Consider the following 26,195-nt stretch of genomic DNA (forward strand, 5'->3'; position numbering starts at 1 on the left):
TGATATATAATCACAATACACATTCGTTTCATTTCCAACGTTCGTATTTAGTAGCGTAGAAATTATATTAGCAGCAAACATACGGGACGACCGTTCATATCGGCCGCCGCGGAGGCAATGAACGCGGGTGGCGCGACGGCGGCGGGCGGCCAGTCAGCTGAGCGTCACGCCGCCGCGACATTGCAAGGTCCGCCCGAACCGCCTGCCGCGCCAGCCTGACCCACTGCGGCTGCCGGCGCGGTGCTGGCAACCACCCTATGACAAACCACCATAACTTCGAATATAACATTCTCACTAAATAAACCATAGGTTGTTTTTGAAGTGTTGCTAGGACTGTGAGCGGTGTCATGCCGGCGCGACACGTCACGTTGTGAATGGATCGTTGCGCATGCGTAAGATACATGCTATTATAAATATTATTTTATTACTATTTCGTTTACTTGCTGTTATTAAGTACTTTTTCATTACTCTATAACTGTGTAGACAGGTACGTCATACTCATATACTATACTCTACTCACATTCATTGAGAGTTAGTTTTGTTTTACTATTTCAGAGAGATTCTTTGTTTTTGTGAGATCTTGTCGCTCTCGAGTCTGTAAACATTCATCAGAATAAAATGACTAGGTTAATTTTTTATCAAGGAGAAACATCTTCGAGCTTGCCTAAATTTTTTTAAATTAATGGAAAAAATGGCCAAGAACTTTGACATAATATCCAGGGGTAAATACCAGAACGTTTATGTCTGCCCAATATCTTTGGATGGATACATATTTGACGAAGACTTACGACATTATTCGACGCATAATATTGTTGATTGTCTGATAGAGGTCTCCGACTACCGGCTACCAAATAACCAGAAAAACAATCAAAATGTATTAAATTAAAGCACTTCCTCAAAATATTTTTCAAATAAATTAGGCATTCACCCGTTTAGTAACCCCCGGGGGTTATGTTTGCAAATCCAAATTCTATAAATAATAGTATATTATGTTATGGGACTGAACAAAAATTTGAATTCATCAAAGCCGCTCGCTTGTGTTGTATTAGAGTCGTACAGGTGTTGTTTTATTATAAAGAACTACGCACACCCCAATATTGTTTTCGATAGGTTAAGCATGAGTTGTATGAGGAAAGGCGTCGGCACTAGGAATAATCAATATTGCAAGCTAGGGGTTTGAATCTCATGGCGCCTCGTCGGCGCTGCACACTTGCGGCTGAAGTTGCGCTGAGCCCTCCCCCTCACCTCTCGACCTGCACCCCTCGTACTAGAAAATTAGGTTAAACAGCACGCGGCAACCGGCTGCACACCGCACCGGAAGAGGGGATTTTGGGCGTCCGCGGAACTGCGCTTCCAACGAATGCGGGACGGAGATGTGACTGAGTATTGATTGTCCTTCGAACCTAAACCAAGTTTCATGCGACGCCATAAGTCCGTATACATACCTATCAACCAATATAGTTCGTACCCAACGTTCTTTGTGCTCTTGGGATTAGTAAATATAATCGCGAATTATTAATTTATTATAATAGATACGCCTCACTGTCACTATATAGACTACTTACATTCAACTTTATAGGAAATCCACATTGAAGAAAGAAAGTTAACATGTATTACTGCCGTTGTCTTTTTATTTCGCAATTGCTCAAATTTTTACTTCCTTACTAAAACACGAATTGAGTTAGCAATTTGCTTACATTACAAAGTATGAAGACAAGATACCTCCTTGTATCTCCAAGTACCAACACCGAGTTAGTTACCAACAAAGATTTTCCCTGTATTAAAAGAGGACAAATGATCATTTGATCAATAATAATCACAATCGTGCCGTTTCTTTGGTAGCTTACTACGCAATTGTTATGATTGTCATTGTTGGCTTTAAAACCGATGCGAGGACGGCACTGTAGAGTGGATGCGAGTGCGACTTATGTCCTTACCTAAATTTTAAAGGAGAGCTAGCCCTAAAGAATGATAATGAAAGGTAGCCCCGGAAAATGAGTATGAGAGCAACGAAACTTGGAAGTTAGTTTCCCATACTATCCTTCTTTCCGTAAGAATGATAGTACCTATAGCAAATAATAACTCTCATCTATCAAATCAAGTAATAACGTGAGAAGTTCGGATTTGTACCAGCCCGATGAGTACATTATGATAGGAGAGCCTAAGAGGGAATTTTTGGAGTTAATCAAGCCCGTCAGATTACCTTCTGTGACTACCTTCACTTCTCCATGTATGAGTCCTTAAAATAAAGCCGCGCGCGCGTCCAGGACAGCTCGTCAAAATAGTTTTAAAAAATCGACCGTCAGAAATACTCGAGCGCGTCAGACTAAGGGGTCTTTCCGCGTAACTCGGACATGACAACGAAAAAATAAACTATTGAATTTAGAATGTGTCTGAATGTAGAATAAAAAATGAGGGTAGCAGAACAAATTTTATAACCTTAAGTCAATAATAAGTCAACGGTTGTCATAATTTCCGACATTGTAAGTGCTGCTTGCGGAATCAACTACGAACGTAAAATAAGTGATTATAAATATTACGACTTTAATTGATTTTTACGCAAAGAAGAGGTAAGTAACCTTTATTTATCTGTTGTCTATTAAATTATTCACGCGGTACTTTGATTACAATTATCATAAGTTGAAAGAAAATTATGTAAGAGGAGAATGAAAATTTCATGTCGTTGAGTAACGTGAGTAACGCAAAAAACAATATTTTTCATTTACTGTACTGAAGCTTTGGACAAATGAACTTATATTGAACACATAGTATATGATTTGGCTTAGATGATGTCATTCTCGCGGTTTATTTCTCCGCAAAAGTGTTATTTTAAAGAAATACTTGACTTGAGATACTTGTAACGTGAGTCACAGTGAATCGCGTTATTGCTACTGTAAAGAGAGTAACTAAATATTTTAATGTATTTTGGAGCTACAATGCCTCTATCAGCGGCAGAAAGGGCAAAAAGAGGAAGACAGAAGCTGAAAGACGAAGAAAAGTATGAAGAGTATAAGAAAAAAGCGGCCAAGTGCGAGTCGGACTCGCGCATGAAGGGTTCCGTACAATTTAAGACGTATTAAAAAAAAATCTTCTTACTAGATCTTGTTCAACATTTTACCACTTTGGACACACATTTTACCACTTTGGAAGTGTCTCTCGCGCAAACTATTCAGTTTAGAAAAAAATGATATTAGGAACCTAACTATCATTTTTGAAGACCTATCCATACATACCTTACACGTATATGTTTGATGAAAAAAATTTTTTTTAAATTTTATGACGTATTAAAAAAAAACTACTCACTAGATCTCGTTCAAAACAATTTTCGGTGGAAGTTTGCATGGTAATGTATATCATATATTTTTTTTAGATTTTTCATTCTGTTATTTTAGAAGTTACAGGGGGGGGGACACACTTTTTTTCACTTTGGAAGGTTCTCTCGCACAAACTATTCAGTTTAGAAAAAAATGATATTAGAAACATTAATATCATTTTTGAAGACCTATCCATAGATACCCCACACGTATGGGTATGATGAAAAAAAATTTTTTTTTTTAATTTCATGACGTATTAAAAAAAAACTACTTACTAGATCTCGTTCAAACCAATTTTCGGTGGAAGTTTACATGGCAATGTATATCATATATTTTTTTTAGATTTTTCATTCTGTTATTTTAGAAGTTACGGGGGGGGGGACACACTTTTTTTCACTTTGGAAGGTTCTCTCGCGCAAACTATTCAGTTTAGAAAAAAATGATATTAGAAACATTAATATCATTTTTGAAGACCTATCCATAGATACCCCACACGTATGGGTATGATGAAAAAATTTTTTTTTTTTAATTTCATAACGTATTAAAAAAAAACTACTTACTAGATCTCGTTCAAACCAATTTTCGGTGGAAGTTTACATGGCAATGTATATCATATATTTTTTTTAGATTTTTCATTCTGTTATTTTAGAAGTTACGGGGGGGGGGACACACATTTTACCACTTTGGAAGTGTCTCTCGCGCAAACTATTCATTTTAGAAAAAAATGATATTAGAAACCTCAATATCATTTTTGAAGACCTATCCATAGATACCCCACACGTATGGGTTTGATGAAAAAAGATTTTTTGAGTTTCAGTTCTAAGTATGGGGAACCCCCAAAATTTATTGTTTTTTTTCTATTTTTGTGTAAACATCCTAATGCGGTTCATAGAATACATCTACTTACCAAGTTTGAACAGTACAGCTCTTATAGTTTCGGAAAAAAGTGGCTGTGACAGAATCGGACAGACAGACGGACATGACGAATCTATAAGGGTTCCGTTTTTTGCCATTTGGCTACGGAACCCTAAAAACATAGGCTTGCCGTCACTGGCATATCAAAGTGTCATATAATGTATTGGCAGTGTGGTAAGTTGAAAAAAGCACAAATATCTCAAGCATTCGACAAAGGTGTAAAAGAAAAACCAGGTTATTAACCCCAAATTATACATTATACCGAAATGGAAAAACAAGATGACATAAACCCACTAGCTGAATAAAAAAAATATAATATACAATTTATTTTATCTAATTCTAATAATAATAAGTAAAAAATATGCTACTTGTTTGCTAGAAATGATAAAAAATATCAAAATATTCTAGGTAGTCGCAAGTAACGTGATTCACGAAATCGCTGTAACGTGAGTTCGTGAGGTTTTATAGTTTATTTTAATAAGTGTGTATCTTTGATTTCATTTGGTTAACTATTAAAGAAGCTTGATTATTTATGTAATTGTGTTGTTATTTTGTTAAAACAAATTCATTCAATAATCAAAGGGAAATCAATAAACACAAAAGGCGAAAATCTCCGTGTCCATTTCTTGTAACGTGAGTCACAGAGTTATTTTCTACTTTTCTCCAATTTCCATAATTTGTTGGAGAAAAAGTACTTCGACAATTCATTCGCAGTAATGTACTCTGTGATATTATTATCAAGTTTTCAAGGTAGAAAGCTCTTGATCTCAAATATACGACAAGATTGTTAGGAATAGTGACTACAAAGTAACGTGAGTCACCGTGGATTTACCCTAAGGTATAGTGGATTAATTACTTGTTAAAAAGTGCCCATTTCAATAATCTGACGATTTCAGCGATCCGTAAGCGAATGGCAGGGTCAAAAAGTTACCTTGACTTATTCAAGCGAGGTCGAATGTTTCATATATTTTGAAGGGAATAATGTTAGAAAAACGAAATAAAAAATCTGCCGATTTGCACTAGCCGAAGTAGCAAAAATCGTAAATGAAGTTTTAGTAAGTGTAATAATGATTTCTTGTAAGATATATTGAGGCTGAATCTAATATCGACGACCGAATGGATCTAGTTGAAGTGCAGTACAACGATATTTCCTCGGAAGACGATGGCTATTTAAAACAAATAGAAAATTGTACCCTGTAGGCCATAGCTGAAAATCCAGCCAGTTATTTTTAAGATTAGATTGGAATGATTAGATTATTATATTGGTAATTATCTTAAAAAATAAAAATTCAAACCGTCGGAATAAGGATACTGCTCCACTTTATTGTTAGATTTAGGTTTTACACAACTGGGTCATCAATCTTAATCTGACACGCGCATTGAACTATTACTACGTATAGAACCGGTACAGAGAACCAGTATTTAGCGCTATGTTTTGTTGTTGTTTTGACAACAAACTATAGAAGCTGAAATCTCACGACCTATACGCGTAGGCGCCGTAAATTTCATGGTGGTCGCGAGGTACAGGTTGCGATTGCGACAATTTCATTGTTTGGTATGGCTTCTCTATAGTAATAATAACTAAATGGCCACTCTCGAGTATTTCAAGATGCTGTTATTATGCAGCTTTAAAAATTCACTACAAGCTTGCGTCACTTCCGAATCGTCAGTCTTTTGTAGGGCCCACTTAACATCCTCTATGAATATCTGACGCGCTCGAGTTTTTTTTTCCTAATTTTCTACTCTTCCATATGACCACCCCGATCATGTAAACCAGCAGATTAACATACTCATACCCTTGTTATCAGAGACATGTTACGCGACTAAAACTACCAATATCTGACGCGCTCGAGTAACTCCTGATATTTTTATTTATAAAAATCTGTAGACGCTACCCTGATTGTTATGACTGACATTAATGATCTACTATAATGTTATAATAATGTTTGCTGACGGTAGTGACGACACAACTTTGATAATCAATTGCAATAACAAAACTGATTTTGAACGTGACATAAATAATCCATTATAGGACATTATTACCTGGTGCAAGTGAAATGAAGCAAATAAATATTTGTAAAACTAAATGTATGCAATTTTCCTCATATAACGCATTTACTCGTATATACGATTAATCATTAATAATGCAGAAGTCGAGAAAGTTGGCACCTTGAAATTTTTAGGAATAACCGTAGACAACCACTTGAATTGGAAGGAGCATATTGAGCAAGTTTGTAAAAACCTTGATAGATTCGTTTTTGTACTAAAAAGAGGTCATCTATAAATTACGTCACACGAATTTCAAGATTTTTTGACCGTTCGTCAACACATATTGACAATACATATTGTATTCTGTAGTTATCGATAGAAGTCCCTATGACAGCTCAAAAATGCTACGAGAATTCCGGGCTCTGTGTATCAGGTATGTTATAATGAATCAACCACTATCAAGTCTATCTAACTCGAATTTAAAAACAAACAGAATTCTTGAAATGTATCGATTTTTCTTAGTGACCCAGGAGAACAATTTAGACTCCCATACAAAAAGAGCATGTCATGTCCCAATCGCGTATCGGGTTCGGTTCAGTGTAAAGAATATAGTCTACCATGTATCATATTAGCACTTATTTAAAAGTTATTTACATCTAATTTACCAGTTCAATGCTAAAAGTCCGCTAACATAAATGTATTTATTTAAAAAAATATTTGTTTGTGTCCCAAAACAATGGCTAACTTTTAAGTTTTCTGACTTACCAAACAATACAATTGCAACGAAAGCAAGGGTACAACGCGGTATCGCTAACTCAATAGGCAGCCGATCTAAGTATCACGTGACAGTGGCCAGCACTGCGGTTACGTTCTTATCGCCGACCATTTCGTCCGGGATACGAAAAGAGGTAGAATGTTTTAATTGTCGGTCCACTACCGTTGATATTTCGAACGTAATTTAGTCGTTTATATTCGTTTGAAGCTGAAATAGATCTACCCTGGGTCTAATATGTTATAGAAACTTAGTTTATTGAAATATTTTTGTGGATAGTACAAAATATTTTTTTTTTCATCAAATGTCTTCTGGGTCACCGTTCTCCGGAATCACATTTCTGGTGACCCAAGAGACATTTACGGTGACTCAGGAGACGTTTTTGTATACATTTTGATTATTTTTCTCCTTTGTATTGCAATTATTTATTTTGTAATATAAAATTATATGTAAGTTTTGATTTATTACTTTGCTGATGAGTGATGAGTGGAAGTGAATGGAAATTTAATTTCTTGTTTTCTGTCTTGATATTTTGCGATAATAATTTGGTATGCTGCAGTGCACTCCCAACGTTAATAAGTGCTTATCATATTATATTAGAATTTTAGTACAGGCCCCAAATAACTGAAAATGTCTCTTGGCAAACTAAATTTGTCTCTGAGAAAACTACGATGTACCTAAAAGTTTTACGTACATTTTGTATTTTTCTGAAGGAGAGGAATAAATAAATTGGATTTTTATTATTTTTTATGAATGTTTGATTGCATTAACATATCACTAAGATAGATAGAACATGCTTGAATGCGTTTTTTAAGTAATATACAAACTTTCTGGCGATTTTTGTCATTAGAGTGACCTAGGAGAAGTACTGTTATTTAAAATCAAACAGGATCTCCCCATTCTTGAGTTACCAGAAGAAAAGCGTTTGTGTTCTTTTATATAGTAGACAATAATTTCTTTCGATTAAATTAAGTATTAGATATATCGTGGGTAGGGGACAATTTTTGAGTCATCGCAACATTTGTCAAAAAACAGCAAATTTTGTCAAAATAATAATATTTATGCGCGGCTCGTATTCGCATACAAAAATTTAATTATAGTTCTACGTCAAATATCCTAAAACAAATAAGAATTCAAGTTTTTCTTTTAATCTTTTTCAATAACATAAACAAGTTGATCGGCCCAGGTACTAGTGTAGTGTAGATAATAAATAAAATAAAAATCATTTATTGCAGTTCAATGACCCATAGGATGTTACTAACAATTTTGACTTAATAACTAAGTTAGTAGGCGCAGAAAATATACCTACAAGAAGCCTCATCCTGTTTGGCCCTGCCGATGGCCACTTCGACCCAGTAATAATGGGCTTCTTAACACACTTTTATTGTAAATAAGTAAAACGAACTAACTACTTACATACTGGAATCTATAATCTTGCAAACCTATAATTTTAAGTCGTATCGATATTAAACTTTGCTAGTTAGTGTGTGTAGTCTAGATAGGATGGACAGTAAAACACTGGTAGCTAATTACAGTAAAATTATCGTTAAAATGTTAAGCTTTATTAATTTAATCATACATAACCAATAATTGGCAATTACTGCCAATATATTTTCTTAAGCTTAAGCAGAGTATGCCATATGCTATTTCCTGCTTATATTTAGAATTATGATCATGACAATTGTATTGAACAGTTTGCATACGTTAGCTTTGTAATCGTGCGGCTCGTTGTAACATTGCCCTAAATCTGTGTGTAGTTGTTATAATTGTATTACTTATATGAGATTTTTTTTCTAACATAAACGGGTACGGCACAATCACGCAATGTTGCTAACATAACGCTCGCATCGATCCATGATTCGCTGTAAAATATTATTAATATTATTATATTGGGACCGTGCGAAGTGCGTGGTGGGGGTAAGTAAAGCGATCCCAGCGCATAAGGTGGTAAAAATTTGAACTAACTGCGGATAGCGTCTTTAACATTTCGTACAATTATATGGCTCGAAATGAAACTTTGATTTACGATTGCTCCTGAAATATTCATTTAAATTGTATGGTGTAAGGGACCATTGTAAGCTGTATGAAATGCTTAATATAACTAACGTATTTATTTTGATAATTGTTAATAATGTATCCATGTAAAAAGCTTTGCAAATGCCACATATTACGTGATCTTTTTCTAGAAGTTACGAATATGTGTAGTAAGTTATCCTTAAAAGATAGACATTTAACATCGCGGACTTTTTTGTAGACCTATGAATGAGAAACAACCCCACCATACATTGTGTTGTTATAGCTCAAACGGATTAAGAAGCGTTTTCGATGAAAGCTCCTAGCCAGCGTGATTTTGTCCGACAACATCGTTATATTTCAAACAATTTACACAAAACCTTAACAAGTTATATACTTAAGCCTTCCTCAAGAATCACTCTATTGATAGATGAAAGTCGTATGAAAATCCGTACAGTAGTTTTTAGTTTTGGAGTCGTTTTATAAGATGTAGTGAATTGACGTTTCCCCTAGACTTGCGGACACTAGGTTGCGTGACAGTCGTGCACGCTCCCAATACGTACCTACTTGAATACACATCTACCTGCTGGCGTCCGTATCCGTAGGTTGCCAACTTGCTAACTTTCCATTCGTCGGATGCTAGGTGGGTAAGCTAAAAATAGACGCGACACAATAAGCAATGCGCCGTTTAATCATTGGTTGATTTGTAAATTGTTTGAGAGGTATTTTATATTTTTTACTCTACCATTTTTCTGCTTCAATTCTTAATAATCGGTACATGCGGGAATCAAGTTTCGATTTAATTGGTAGATTCCTATATCTAATGATTGTTATCTGGTTGTTTGGAAATGGAACAAACATTACGTCAGATAACCTTGTCAGCAATTGGTGAAACTCGTTAGCATGACATAGTCATAGCTACGTTCTTAATAAAATTGGTTGTGCATGAATCACGTGATTCTCTATACTCATTAATGTGACGATTCTAGTCAAAAGACCCTTATTAATTGAAAAAAAAAAAACCTTAGCTTTACTGCCACTACGCTAAGTACGCTAATCATCATCAGCATCATCTTGGACAAGAGCTGATACTATTCAGACTGCCGGATCGTTTTTTATATACAGCTCAGAACCACCACAAGTAAACTCGCTTTTACATAAAATAAAACCGCATCGAAATCGGTCCATCCGTTAGAGAGCTATGATGTCACAGAAAGACATTGGCGTCAAACGTATAACACTCCTTTCCGTAGGGGGTTAAAAATGTACACTACAGTTGGTCTGCATTTAAATAAAGTTAGATATGAATGTGTATCATGTAGGCTAGAAATAACTAGTTTGCTTTGAAAGGACATCTCTACATTGAACCGCAAACTGCTACTAGCAACTCATGTCCAAGATTGAATATAAAATATTCAGCATTGCCTTGCCTGCTCGGCGTAGGTACCTACACAAGTTTATCGCGCGCGATGCTTGATTCTATACCTACCTATATATCAGTTGTAAGTACACATACCTATGTTTATATGTTCAGCGCGGCAACGCCGACGCCTACCTACGTAACACGTCCAGTAAGCAGTTTGTTGTGGGGCACGAGCACCGATATCACGTTCTTGTTCGCCGCAGGTCGGTGGCATGCCGCCCGCAACCTTTGTCGGAAGAATCAGTCAATTTATTTCCGTATCTAAAACCAATATAAAGAGTCATATTGTCATATTAAACTTTACATTGATTCCAATCTCAAAGAAAAAAAAAACATAAATTTGGTTTGCACATACACTTTACCCACTGACCCTTCTCTAATTTGCGCAAAATTCACATTGGTCAACAGCTAGCACCGATCGCAATCGCGGGATTCGCGGGCTATTGACCTTCCGCCTCGCCGCTTAGTTTTCTACGAGCAAAACGTTGTTTCGCGTTAAATAGCTTGCGAAATCCTTAGCGCTCTACGGTTGTGCTTATTTTCGTGATCAATGTTCAGACAAATATTATTTTTTAGTAGGGTAACAATTCTTTTGGCCTTGTATCCTTGTAAAATGGCGCCTCGCCCGTCGTTATTATTATTACCGGAGCAAACTTCGTGACGGTCCGCACCCCCTCGCCTCACCCCGCGGATGCGTATCCGTCCGTTCCGTTGGATTGTCGCGACTGGAGTTTACGACGACTTGTCAAACTAGTTAGGTTATTCCGATTAATAAAGTGAAAATATGTATAAAAAACCATTAATATGGTTGTATTTTATAACATTTAATTAGTGAGTATAAATGTTAGTGTGCAGTTAGTTAAAATTTTGTGTACGTGAGTGAAATTAAGTTAACTGGGCGACTCATATGTAAAGACGCCATCTTTCTTTACAGATGTCAGCTGGGGCACAAATTCAAATGGCACCACAAACTACTGTCAACACGGGGCAGCCACTACACAATCAGGACTCCAATATGAGCACAGGTAAATTGTGATTTAGTGCTTCGTGTGCAGTGAAAAGTGGTGACGCGACAGTGCCCCCAGTGTTTACGATATGCCGGCCTGTTCATCAGTGTGTAACCTTTAATCCCGAACTTATGAGGCATGAAATAAATAAATGTGGAAAAGTGCAATCGAACGAAGGACCGTGACGTCACATTGCTGTGTATTATGCCGGACAGAAAGCGAGAAAGTGTTGTATTTTCTTCCGAGATCCAAGACTGCCGTGTGCCAAAATGCATGACTATAAAAGTGGAGCTATCATTAACCACGTCGGCCTACTGAGCTCCTTGTCAAAAAGTGAGTTCTGCCACCTAACCACTTTCTGTTCACTGTTTATGGAGTTACTTTATTCAAGTAATGTTTGCATGTGCAAAATTGAGAATGTACCACAATGTTTATATCCAATTAATAGAGACAAAAGTATTCACACTGAAACAGGTTTCTTTCAATCTGTCATGTCTATTTACTTCAAGTACATACATACTTTGATAACTGTTGAATGTCTCAAACTCCAAAGGGATCGCAATATTTTTTAGTTTTACTAAAATTGTCAAAACCATACCAGGGACAATTTGTTATTGAAACCTGTCTAAAACAAGTCATAAATTTCAACAATATTTTTTATGATTTGGATACTGTTACCTAAAGTATATCCCACTTGAGTTGAAATGTAAATATAACCATAGCTTGAATGTGGATACTCTACTTTTCAGGGTCATCATATAGTGATAAGGAAATTGATGCACTAACTCCTGAGAAAACGGCAGCTATGCGAGGCTCTGCTGTAGGTCCAGGCATAGCGCTGGTCCCGCCAAGTGGAGCCACGCCAACAATAGCTGTACCTGAGAGGAAAAGGAAACGGAAAGGTCTGTATCACTGATTTATCATGCATGTATCTCAGTTTGCTTCAAATTAGAAAATGATGGGACATTACCAATATAGTTGTTGAGTTTTAAATAAAAATTTGGTTCATTTTACCACTTACTCAGTAGTTATTACTTTTTTCATTCCAAATTGGCACTGCGAAATGTTTTATTCCTTAAAGTACTATTGGAAACAACTAACAAACACAAATAAATTGTTTTTTTAATAGCATGGATGTTAATTGTAATCCTTGTTGATTAAAATGTTATTTTAGTACAATATTTTAGCAAAAAGTAAAAACATTCAATCAAATATTTTGCAAAGCAATCTTAATCATATGTATTATACATATACACAGATAAACAGGGTCATATTTATATATTACTCTTGAGCCATTTTTATACTACTAATAAATTACTCATGAAAAGGAGGCCACTTGATAATTACATCTAGTGATGTCATAATCATAAGATGATTTTTCCTTAGCTTTAGTTTATGTTTAAGCAAATTGTTTAAATGTGTTTCAAAGATTAACTCGATTATTACACCCTAAAGACCCTTAGGGATATGGATTTAAGAATTTAAAGATATCTGTAAATCATTTCAGGGGATGAAGGTGTTGGTGGGGGAGGAGGAGTGGGAGCGAAGCAGAGGCACAACTCCTCGGACAAGAGCATCCGGGATCACCTCTCCAAGCACCCCTCCTCCAGTCCTGTGCGGCTTACTGGCGCTAAATCCCCTTCGCCTCAGGGCGGCAACTATCCTATGGTGAGTTTCCTGTCATATTGTATTGTATACGGGCGATTTTCCGCAACTCGAAGACTGGCACCTATTTTGCGTGATTCTGTCATATTATTTTAGAGTATTCATATTTGTAATTTAGTATTGGGCGATATATTAACCTAGGTGGTCCCACAAGTAAACTCTTTATGGGTACTAAACAGTAAAGTTAAATTATGTAAATAAAAATATAAAACATAAGTAAATAAAAAGAAAACTTGTGTTCATCATAAAAATATAATCATTACTTTAATAAAAAGCAACAATCAAGACTTAAGGCTTTTAACCGGGAAACATTTTTAATGAGACAAGAATGAACACAGCTTTCATAATAGAATTGCTTCATGAAATACGCGCATATGTGGCAAATTATGCCTTAACCCCTATATTAATATAAGCTTAACTATAATAGCAGGCTCTAGTGGTCCTGACTGTTATATCAAAAGTTGTGTCTCTCTGACAGTACCCACCGTCACCCTCTTCATTGCTGCCTTCGGGAGCGGACTTTTTACGTTCCACCTCTCAGCAGCGGCCTCACACATCTGTTAAACAGGTTAATACTAAATACATTACAAACAATACTTTTCTTGAAATGACTTAACTATACCTATCCATCAGTGGCGCGGCGTCAAACGTATCTTTCGGTAACCCACGTGTTAGGATTTGTTGCTTATGTATTTAATTAGGCTGTATGTTATTTTTTGGACGCCTCGCCACTACGTCTACTATCCATAATCAATTTCCTACCTAGTTTGTCTTAGATCCTTGAAACCCTTGAATGTGATTCTTATTTGTCTTAGGTTCAAACTGAACTGACATGCCAGAGGATACAAGAGTTAGAAACTCAAGCGTCGTCTGACTTAGAGCTAAGGAATAATAGAATAGAAGAATTAACAAGGAATAATGAAGAACTGAAGCATCAAGTTCAAGCACAGAGCAAAGTAAGTGAAATTTAAGGCATTAAATGTTTTATATGTATGGTGGCTCTGCCTCAGAAATAGTTTGTTTTGCTAGAATTCATAGTGGAGTCTCTTTTTTAAGACAACTGTATTAAAGACTGACAATGATTACTGAGGCCTACTACTTTAGTTAACTATATTATTATTTATGTGAGTTGTAAGTTCTTTTAACACATTCACTGCCGGGAACCCACCTGGTGGGCGCTCGTGAACTTTGTTCAGATGCCGGACAACCCGCTGGGCGGGTTGTTTTGTACGCAGCTATAGACCACCGGTTTCTGGGGTAGTGCGCCGTTTTTAGTCTGGCAGTGAATGTGTTAATTTTTTGTTATATATAACAAAAAAAAAAAAATATATATATATAATATATATATATATATATATAACAAATATAATATATAAAGAAATATATATATATATAAAGAAAGACTTGTACGGTTAAATTTTGTTACAGGTAATAGAGCAACATAAGTCACACATTAATAAGTGTATAGATGTTGTGAAGAAACTATTAAATGAGAAAAGTACTATAGAGAAGAAGGAAGCCCGGCAGCGGTGTATGCAGAACCGGCTAAGGCTCGGCCAGTTCGTCACGCAGCGCGTCGGTGCCACGTTTCAAGAGAATTGGACTGATGGATATGCGTTCCAGGAATTAACGAGGTGATTGTTCATTGTGTATTGTTACTCATAAAGGAATTTCTAGGTTTTCCATACCCTAATTTGAGTTTTGATATTTACTGCGTTTTGTATGAGAAGGGAAAACTAAATCATTTTTGCTATCATTTAGTTCTTAGAGCATTTAATCAACTGAAAACGCTTAGTCCGTAATTTTCTGTACATCACAGTCTCTCGATTTTTGCGGGGGAGGGGACGTCAAATGTATGTCAGATAAACGTCAGTCCATACAATAAGTATGACGAGAGTATGACCATTGACTGCGGTTTTTGACAGAGGGGTAAGCTCTTAAAGATGACTTTGGTTGGTTCTTGATGCTCTAATGTTTAGTTATATATTTGCTAGAACCTCATATTTGCTATATTTGCTACACGATTGCCAATTTAGAGAAAGAAAACATATGTTCTTACAATTTACAAATATACAGCATGGGCCAATAATATATCACCTTTGTGTGTTTTTGTATGAACTTGTATAGAGTAAACTATATAGGTTAGTTTGTAGATTGCATAATTTTAGTAATTTTATACAAATATATGATGATTAGGCAATCAAATTCTGTGAATTACAATAGGAAACTCAGCATATTACAAAAAAGATATGGTAAAAAAGTGATGTTGACAATACATTAAAATAAAAAACCTCTATGAAAAAACCATTACATGAGACCAATTTTTCTCATCGCTCGTACAAAATACTTCTAGACTACTTAAAGTAGTGAGGTGGAAGTCACTCACAAACATAAATAAAAGTTATACCGTAAAAACATGGAGGTGATATATTATTGGCCGGTACTGTATTTTGGATCGGTTCATCTACCCCTTCATCTTTTTATAGTTCTCATTAAATAAATGTCAACCTCGCTCAATTAACCAAGTCGTCTCCCACACTCGGCTAATGGAAGAATCTGACGTACAGGCAGAGTGTTAGACCGTTCCAGTTTTGTGACAGGCGGCAGGAGGAGATCACGGCGGAGAAGGAGGAGATCGACCGGCAAAAGAAGCTGCTGCTGAAGAAGCGGCCCTCCAACAGCGAAGGCGGCGGCGGCCGTGGCAAGCGCACGGCCAGTGCGGCGCCGAGCACTCCGCAGCCTCCGCCCCTGCACAACGGCACCGACGCGCCCACCTTCCTCAAGCCCGACCCGCTGCCCAGCATGACCTGGCAGGAGTACTACGAGGCCGACGAGATACTCAAGGTACGTTACACTACAAGCGCACGGCCAGTGCGGCGCCGAGCACTCCGCAGCCTCCGCCCCTGCACAACGGCACCGACGCGCCCACCTTCCTCAAGCCCGACCCGCTGCCCAGCATGACCTGGCAGGAGTACTACGAGGCCGACGAGATACTCAAGGTACGTTACACTACAAGCGCACGGCCAGTGCGGCGCCGAGCACTCCGCAGCCTCCGCCCCTGCACAACGGCACCGACGCGCCCACCTTCCTCAAGCCCGACCCGCTGCCCAGCATGACCTGGCAGGAGTACTACGAGGCCGACGAGATACTCAAGGTACGTTACACTACAAGCGCACGGCCAGTGCGGCGCCGAGCACTCCGCAGCCTCCGCTCCTGCACAACGGCACCGACGCGCCCACCTTACTCAAGCCCGACCCGCTGCCCAGCATGACCTGGCAGGAGTACTACGAGGCCGACGAGATACTCAAGGTACGTTACACTACAAGCGCACGGCCAGTGCGGCGCCGAGCACTCCGCAGCCTCCGCCCCTGCACAACGGCACCGACGCGCCCACCTTCCTCAAGCCCGACCCGCTGCCCAGCATGACCTGGCAGGAGTACTACGAGGCCGACGAGATACTCAAGGTACGTTACACTACAAGCGCACGGCCAGTGCGGCGCCGAGCACTCCGCAGCCTCCGCCCCTGCACAACGGCACCGACGCGCCCACCTTCCTCAAGCCCGACCCGCTGCCCAGCATGACCTGGCAGGAGTACTACGAGGCCGACGAGATACTCAAGGTACGTTACACTACAAGCGCACGGCCAGTGCGGCGCCGAGCACTCCGCAGCCTCCACCCCTGCACAACGGCACCGACGCGCCCACCTTCCTCAAGCCCGACCCGCTGCCCAGCATGACCTGGCAGGAGTACTACGAGGCCGACGAGATACTCAAGGTACGTTACACTACAAGCGCACGGCCAGTGCGGCGCCGAGCACTCCGCAGCCTCCGCCCCTGCACAACGGCACCGACGCGCCCACCTTCCTCAAGCCCGACCCGCTGCCCAGCATGACCTGGCAGGAGTACTACGAGGCCGACGAGATACTCAAGGTACGTTACACTACAAGCGCACGGCCAGTGCGGCGCCGAGCACTCCGCAGCCTCCGCTCCTGCACAACGGCACCGACGCGCCCACCTTCCTCAAGCCCGACCCGCTGCCCAGCATGACCTGGCAGGAGTACTACGAGGCCGACGAGATACTCAAGGTACGTTACACTATTCTGGGACAATTTTGGGCCGACAAAGGCGCCTGAATTTGATTTCATTGGTGAACGCAGCTTTTGTAGTCTATTTGGGGCAGAAGCATGGACCCTACACATCATTCTGATTATACCATGCCTTTGATAAACCCAAATTGATATTACATTATCTACCTTCTGCTGCACCCGTTAGTGCTGTATGCTGTATCTGTTCACTTGCAACAGTGAAATAGATGACTATTTGGAAATTTATTGCTGGCTCAAAATGATGATAACCACGTAAATCACGGTACCTACCGACCCCTCACTTGAGGGCTAAGCAATCCAAACGAGATGCTAGAGACGTCAGGGCATATTCGTAATGATTGCGAACCAATTCACCATTCACAACTAATCTGATTAGTCCTATGATTGAGTGCAGCTATATAAAAACAACCTGATTTGAATAAAGTGCATGTAATCGATTATTTGCAGCTGCGGCAAAGCGCGCTAAAGAAGGAGGACGCGGACTTGCAGCTGGAGATGGAGAAGCTGGAGCGCGAGCGCAACCTGCACATCCGCGAGCTCAAGCGGATACACAACGAGGACCAGAGCCGCTTCTCTCAGCATCCCGTGCTCTCCGAGCGGTCAGTTCACACATTTTTTCTTTTTTAACGTTGTGGGACAGCAGTTATGCATCATTCCCCCAGTCCCGACGTGGACCCAATCGTAAAGGATATGTGGGACTCTTGCAGCTCATTCTAGTGAACAAGAGGGGGTGGGGCCTAACCACCTACACCTGCAATATGTCATATGGGATCGTGAATAAACCGTTACTTATGTCGAAATTACTGCTACTGATAGATGTCGACTACGAAAATAATAAGCGTTTTAGTAAGAAAACTACAGGGTTGGGCAGATAAGGTGTCCTTGTTTAAAATAGCCATAAAATGAAAACACAACTTCAAATCTGAATATTAAACTTGTTTTTATTTTAAGCATAGTCTATATTTACAAAATTAATTTCATCGCCCTCATGCCAAGCTAACAAGTCCCTGCATTTTTTAACTCTAGCTTGTTTCTGGGCTTCTGTTAATCGATGGATTTTTTGTTTTTTGTAGGCCTTCAATCCAAGATCATGTCCCAATATACGACTCATTGATCGTCGGGATATTTTCATATCTTTAGGAGTTTACTTGCACTTTGGGCTGGATTACGCCGAATATGCTCACGAACGCTTTTAATTATAATAATAAATATTATAGGACATTATTACACAAATTGACTAAGTCCCACAGTAAGCTCAATAAGGCTTGTGTTGAGGGTACTTAGACAACGATATATATAATATATAAATACTTAAATACATAGAAAACATCCATGACTCAGGAACAAATATGCATGCTCATCACACGAATAAATGCCCTTACCAGGATTTGAACCCGGGACCATCGGCTTCATAGGCAGGGTCACTACCCACTAGGCCAGACTGGTCGTCAAATCGTCTTGCCGCAAATTATATTTTTGACACGAACATATGATTTTCGACCATGTTTGGACCTGATTCTTGAACATCCTGTTTTTTTTAATCGTTTAATGGTCCGAGATATGAGCCTTACATTAATATCTAAATGTTTCAGCTTCTTAAATATCTCGCACGGTCAAAATTTGTGCTGGTATAAATTTACAACGAGCTGGCGTTTCGCGTCCATGTTGAAAACAATAGATATCAAGCTGACGTCTAGAAATCATAAAGACGCATAAATCCTCGATTAATAAAAAATTATATAGTTAAAAAGTTCTGGTATATTTAAGTAAAATGGCAGTACAAAACTAGGACACTTATCTGCCCAACCCTGTAATGTATGGAGTGAATACTCTATGCTTACTTATTTCTCTATGGTTTAGTGTTGATCCAGCGGCTGTATCATATCATATGATTAATGTAGATAACTTAAATGTATATCCTGAGGTCGGGGGTTTATGCCTGGCGCGTTAAAAATGTATTTCGTAAACTACATATTTCATACTTGCCGCACATTAGTCTTAGAATAGTAGTAAGAAAACTGAGCGTAAACTTTTTTAATTGAGCATTTTTATCTTACGATTGCAACTAGCCCTGAAGAAAACGGGAATTAGAAAATGAATAGGTTATCGTAACATCACTGAGGAAGGTAACTTACAATAGAAATTGGCATATGATATTATGATAAAACGTGACTTCACTTTTACGTGATATATGAACTGCCCCAGTAAATATTTCTGAATACCAATACAAATCTAGAACAACAACATTGGGTTTACACTTTTCATTTTAGCGATATAAAATCATAAACATTGTAGCAACAAATATCACTTGAGCTAGACATGATCCTTAAAGAGTATATTAATTAAAGAATCAAATGCAATTTAGAAAATTGGCGTTTAAAGTTAGCCTGATGCTTCATAGTTAATGATTACTCGTGTCTTGTTTACAATCGGCCCTGTGCTTATACGTCGATGGAAATAAGTCGCGAAACGTTTTGCAACTGAATCTAATATTCGCTGCGTAGATAACAGTATCCTTGAACAGCGATATGCGGTTGTTTTGATAAGGAGAGTGTTGCACTGAACATTAGGAATTAGGTATTTTACTGATGTTTATTCACTACTGCAGCCTTGTTAAGTTATTATTGCAATTTTAAATATGATCTCCCCTAACATTTAGATATACTTCTGCATCCTACTTGGACTGTGTAGGACCAAGTAGGCTGTTAATTTGAAAACTATCCTATGTCTTTATCCAGGATACAAACTACCATATCCGTACCAAATTTCATCTCAGTGGGTTTACAGTGAAACATTATAGTGAAACGCTGCTATAAAGTAAATTGCGATACAAGTGCGAATTACCTATTCGCACATGTATCGTACAACGTTTTACAGTACATATGGCCCTTTAAATGTTCGACACAGTAACGTAATATACTAATTTTCGCACTAGTGCGATAAAGTAGCACCATATGTACTGTAAAGTAAATTCTGACAGTCATGAATTGACCTTTACATTTACGAAGCTAAGACCTACCGTTTAACCGATAGCGTTAGTGTCATATTTAAAAAGATCAATTCAAAACTGTCAGAATTGATTTCTTAGCCGCGTTTCAACATAGTAGGGGTAATGTTTACCCCCTATTTCACAAAACTTAACAGACTACGTCAAAGAAAAGTCAGAAGAAAGGGTTTATCATTTTATTAGTCGTATTTATGTAAGTTTACAAATTATACACCGAATTGATAGCCAACGTCGTACTCGTGGTTGAAGTACAAGTATCGCGTCTATAAATATTTACACAAAGGCAAAAGTAGCAAGGACACGAATGTGTTTGGAAGCTGGGCTGGGGTTTGGCGTATTTGTAAACACGAGGTTGCCCTTTCTCTTATGTCCCCTTTTCTCGATCGACGTCGTTCTAATGCTTGTTACATATCGTAGAAACGTTCATTATATTTGATTTATTGCTTGGTATTCAAAATATAGCCCACATGATGTTGTTGATTATTTTAATATTAGGATTAAAGGAATATTAGGAAAAAAATAATTATTTGTAGGCGATGTGTATGGAAACTGTAGGTGTAGATGGCGCCAGCATAGGTTTCCCCTGTTTCTATGGCATGTAAAACTCCAGGTCATAAAACTAAAAAAAAACAAGAATTTAACATTATTATAGGTAAAAAACTTAAGTAAGTCACCTGTTGTATGTAGTTGTGACGTGTTCGGATAGACAATACATGTTTAAAAGACACACACAAACAAAACAAATGTCTATTCGAACACGTCACAACTACATACAACAGGTGACTTACTTAAGTTTTTTACCTATAGGGACCGTGCGCGTTGGAGGGCCTGCCATCTTGTGGCCTGAATCGGAACCATAAACGTGTACATGTACACGTCACGTGTTTTCTTGTGCATAATAGATTCTGCCATCTTGTGAGCTACATCGGAACAAACAACATCACATTTACGCCTCGCGCCTAAAATCTGACGGCTCCTGTGCTGCCTCCTACAGTTCATGCACGCTCCCTATAGTAGGTCTGACAGGGCAATCCTATACTGGTGCCATCTGTGATATACAACCGGACAACCCCATTGATATTTGATATCATAATAGAGTCCTACTTTTCAATAATACAAACCTACTTTTAATGATCATGTTGCTGGAACTGCGGCTGCAACAGTTGAAGTTAGCAATTCTCAATGCTATAGATAGAGCAATTCTCTGTACAGGTAAAGATTGAGTAATTCAGCACTTGCCTCAGAAGACTTAGCTATACTTTCAGGCTATTATAATTTCAGCCTTCACCCACTGCGGAGCATTGATCTTTCTTGATTCTGTCTTGACTGTCCTAGGTAGTCCGACCTGTAGTCTCATACAGCCAATTTAAAATGAGCAATATTGAATGAGTTATTCCTGTTACCAGGTACCTGCTGCTAATGCTGCTGGGCAAGGGCGGGTTCAGCGAGGTGCACAAGGCCTTCGACCTGCGCGAGCAGCGCTACACGGCCTGCAAGGTGCACCAGCTCAACAAGGACTGGAAGGAGGACAAGAAGGCCAACTATATTAAGTGAGTCCGTATGAACGACACGCCATATGTCTTATCGGTGTCATTACTGAGCAGACCTCGCAATAGTACTTGATATTCAGGTTCATGGTGACCTTTATTATTTTTAATGCCTTTAAGTTTGGAAAAAATGTCTTTGCATGCAGTGTTTTTATGTTTTTGAAGTGAGTGTTAAAAGGTTTTGTTTTAATAACTGTTGCTTATACATGTTTAACGTGGTTGTTTTGCTAAAAGTCTTAACTACTTGTAGTTACCATGGATTAACCTTTAAATACCGTGGGCGCCTAATCTCAAAATAAAACTAGTAATTGTTTGAAGCTTCATCAAATACATTGAGCTTCAGAGTAACCCAAATGACGAAAATTTTGCAACGGACATTATTTTGTGATAGTGTGTGTTCCGTGCGTGGACTTAAAGCAGCTATACTGAGACAGAGAGAGTATATAAACAGAGATATTTTATAATTCCCCTATTTTGGCATGCTCGTTCGCAGTTTCTAATAGTAAGTAGTGAGTCATAAAGTACATGCATTGTTGCAGACATGCACTGCGAGAGTACAACATCCACAAGGCGCTGGATCACCCGCGGATCGTGAAGCTGTACGACGTGTTCGAGATCGACGGCAACTCCTTCTGCACCGTGCTCGAGTACTGCAACGGCCATGATCTCGACTTCTATCTCAAACAGGTAAAAGGCAGCGTTTGTCAGCAACTTTGCTGGTGTTTGCATTGAATTTTTATATTTGAGGCACTTGTGCGTCATGTGCGATCGCATAACAAACAACTGTAAATAAACTGATTTCTTGGAAAAGGAAACATAATGTCTGTCCATACCGTGCTTGGCCGTTATTGGATAGTTAACCTCCGGTGCAACGTTTCGGTAATGGATAATGTCGCTTCCTTGAAGTGGTATTTTTCCTACGCTGCACGCACTGTCCTGAAAAATGGGAAATGGGACGCCTTGCAATAATAGGACTACGGAAAGGTCCTCGCCATGTGTACCAACAAAAAAATACCACAACATGGCGCATAGTTAGTTATATGTGTATTCATAAATGTCCACCTCCACCTATTGGCGACTTGTCTGGTATTATTGGGGTTTTCAAATTGCGATACGTTACTTACGATAGAACTACAATATTTAGTACTAATTTACAAAATCGTTTGTCCAGCACAAAACGATCCCGGAGCGAGAGGCGCGCTCGATCGTGATGCAGGTGGTGTCGGCGCTCAAGTACCTGAACGAGATCAAGCCGCCCGTCATCCACTACGACCTGAAGCCCGGCAACATCCTGCTCACCGAGGGCAACGTCTGCGGCGAGATCAAGATCACGGACTTCGGCCTCTCCAAGGTCATGGACGAGGAGAACTATAACCCCGACCACGGCATGGACCTCACGAGCCAGGGCGCGGGCACTTACTGGTCAGTATTCTCTATCTTCAAGTTCAGTGTTACAGGACTTTCGGTTACACTTAGGTCCACTTGCACCGATCAATAACCCAGGGTTAACCGGTTAAACCTGGAGTTACCATGTTTACCAGTACAATTTGACTCTGGGTTAACCGATTAACCCCGGGTTAGTGGGGTGGTGCAAGTGGCCCTTACACAATTTGGAGAAACAATTTCTCAAAAAACATTGTGCTGAGAAAACTGTTCCGCTAAAGAACTTGTAAACCTTTGTCCGCCACAGACGTCAACTGACGCGTGCGGCTACAACCCAATATACGATAGATGTGGCCTTCGAAGGATTAAGGACATTTGTTTTCTACAAACTATTAAAATATTTTCTATTTGACTACACACTATGCCTAGTTGTGTCCTGTAAATTTTGAAAAATTCCTTATCACAATCACCGCAACGTAGGAATATTGTTATACCCTTCTAATATATTCATTTAAGAATAGTATAAAGTCAGAAGGTCAAGGCCTATCAATTTTACTGATGTGAATTTATTTCTACTCTTAGGTATTTACCACCCGAGTGCTTCGTCGTCGGCAAAAACCCACCAAAGATCAGCAGCAAAGTCGACGTGTGGAGCGTGGGCGTGATCTTCTACCAGTGCCTCTACGGCAAGAAGCCGTTCGGCCACAATCAGAGCCAGGCCACCATCCTGGAGGAGAACACCATCCTCAAGGCCACCGAGGTGCAGTTCGCCAACAAACCCACTGTCAGCAATGAGGCTAAGGTGAGTCTTTCTTACTTTGTACCTTGTATGATGGGAAATGGAAATAATGGCACAAATCCATCAATACTTGTTCGTTCAAAAAATAATAGCGTATACTAAGAACTATATTTTGATTATCTCTGTAGCTAGCTTGTAGTTTGTTTACTGCTGGTGCAAATTTTTTGGTCATTAGACGGGTCCACACGAGCGAGCGAGCGAGCACGTACGTGCGAGGCAATTTCCTCACGTACAGGCGGCGTGCTCGGGCGAGGAAAACGCATGCGCCTCGGCCGAGGCACGTCTACACTGGCCGGTTTGTGCGTGAGGATATTGCCTCGCGCGTATGCTCGCTCTGTGTGGACCCGGCTATTAACTTTTTCACCGCCATTGATTTGATATGTCACTACATTTCGTGCCCCACACGCCACGACTTTATATCAAGTCGTGGTTATGATCAGGTTTGTATACGTGCAATTTTTGACGTGGCATTAATTCGAACTCTGGCATTCGAACTCAAAGTTAGCTTCCCTCATGTTACTAATAAAGTTGCCTCCAAAATCAGGCGAACTAAATTGACAAGTCAGTGTGCACAAATCAAAGATTGAGTAAGACTTTTAAAGTACTTGTAAAATCTAAGAAAATTTCGTTCTTCTAATTTCACAGGCAAACAAGATGGCGCTGTACGGATCCATAAAATTTGTGGTAACTTTGACTGTCAAAAGTTGACGTTTGACAATTCAGTGCCCGTAAAATATATGAAGCAGTACAGCGCCATCTGCTTTGAATGTCAAACTAAGGGGCACGTTATTTCTTCGGTTTTACCTCTCTATTACAATCTCAATCTCTTTGGCACAAACGATACCACAGTTTGGCCAGTACTGTACATATCGATATTAAAAAAAGTTTGATTTAGAGAATGTCGTGAGAATTCACCGCTAGCCCCTAGCGGCTACTGGTGCGGGGTCAGGTGGAATGTAATTTTAACCCCCTTATTCATAAACGTGTACTAAAGTTACGATGCCGCTAATAATCGTTTGTCCCTTTCCATCATACCAATACGTCGGAAAGGGACAAACGATTATTAGATTTGTTGATTGATAAATATATTGTAATATGCGAAAGATCCTTTCCCACTCAGCACAGCGACCTCAGAGTTCAGCCCCATATTGCAACAGAGAGTGTACGGTAGTAGAGTAACACGTACGGGCAACCCTGGAGTCACTGTCCTAGCAACTCGGCTTAGAGCGAAACAGGCACTAAGCTACTCTGCTGCATAACTTGTCGTCGTGCTTATCCCATTTCAAACCCGAGTCAATATCAACCCTAGAAAGGTTATGGTGGTTTGGCATATTCCAGAGGTTGATTGTGTTTTCGTTCGGCAGAGCTTTATCCGCGCGTGCCTGGCGTACCGCAAGGAGGAGCGCATCGACGTGTTCGGGCTGGCGCGGCACGAGTACCTGCAGCCGCCCGTGCCCAAGCCGCGCGGCGCGGGGGCGGGCGCGGGCGGGGCGGGCGGCGCGGGCGCGGGGGCGGGCGGCGCGCTGGCGGCGGCGCCGGCCTCGTTCAGCGCCGCCAACATGTTCGCGGCCGGCTCGTCCTCCTAGCCGCGCCGCCGCCGCCCCCGCCAGCCGGCGGCGCAGTGACCGCCGAGGGCCGCGGCGCTGTCGTGTCGAGGGACCGCGCAGGGTGCGGCCGAGACCCGTCTACCGCGAGTGCGTGTCGCCCGAGGACTTTTGATAGACTGTACTTTTTAGTTTTGAACTTTGTCAGTTAATATTCAGAGTTGTAAAATGACTAAATATCATTTACGGATTAAATTGTTTAAGAATTATGCTTACTGTTGACTGTATTTATTGAGCGGGTGATAAAATGTGATTCTCCATTTATGAATGGGTTTGTCCTTTTATCACTAGAGAAGAAGAAACCTTGGGACTATCCCTTGCATATTATATAAGTTATCCCTATTAAAAAAGTTAAAAATATTCACGAGACTTTTATTTAACTTCCGAGCTGATGTTTTTTGTTGTGAATTTTTTTTTGAGATCTCTGATAATCCCACAATATTGTAAACTAGACAGCGTAAGCCAAACAAACGACTTTTTAATCATCCGGCATACTTTAGGCATACGCCAAGAAAACGTCTGTAGGTAGATGGTACGGCAGAAGGCTGCGTTTCCACCAGAGATGCGCGAGGATGCATAGCGAGGGATGTTAAGAACCAACAGAATCACTAGACGCTGAACGAGGAAAACGTAAGTTATTTTATTGGTACTT

General features: G+C 39.7%; 1 protein-coding gene across 1 annotated transcript in view; it reads left to right on the forward strand.

Moving 5' to 3' along the window:
• The window catches only part of LOC133520937 (serine/threonine-protein kinase tousled-like 2), a 45,605-nt gene extending 19,702 nt beyond the window's left edge, over positions 1-25,903 (forward strand). The window contains exons 4-16 of the mRNA XM_061855646.1: positions 11,361-11,451; positions 12,183-12,335; positions 12,941-13,101; positions 13,577-13,666; positions 13,914-14,054; positions 14,527-14,732; positions 15,699-15,942; positions 17,651-17,802; positions 21,617-21,760; positions 22,297-22,444; positions 22,929-23,179; positions 23,723-23,942; positions 25,304-25,903. Of these exons, the coding sequence (XP_061711630.1) occupies positions 11,361-11,451; positions 12,183-12,335; positions 12,941-13,101; positions 13,577-13,666; positions 13,914-14,054; positions 14,527-14,732; positions 15,699-15,942; positions 17,651-17,802; positions 21,617-21,760; positions 22,297-22,444; positions 22,929-23,179; positions 23,723-23,942; positions 25,304-25,525 (2,223 nt within the window). The 3' untranslated portion in view covers positions 25,526-25,903. The remainder of the gene's footprint in view (positions 1-11,360; positions 11,452-12,182; positions 12,336-12,940; positions 13,102-13,576; positions 13,667-13,913; positions 14,055-14,526; positions 14,733-15,698; positions 15,943-17,650; positions 17,803-21,616; positions 21,761-22,296; positions 22,445-22,928; positions 23,180-23,722; positions 23,943-25,303) is intronic.
• Positions 25,904-26,195: the final 292 nt, after the last annotated feature.

Source organism: Cydia pomonella, chromosome 9 (assembly GCF_033807575.1).
Source record: "Cydia pomonella isolate Wapato2018A chromosome 9, ilCydPomo1, whole genome shotgun sequence".
Lineage (NCBI taxonomy): Eukaryota > Metazoa > Arthropoda > Insecta > Lepidoptera > Tortricidae > Cydia > Cydia pomonella.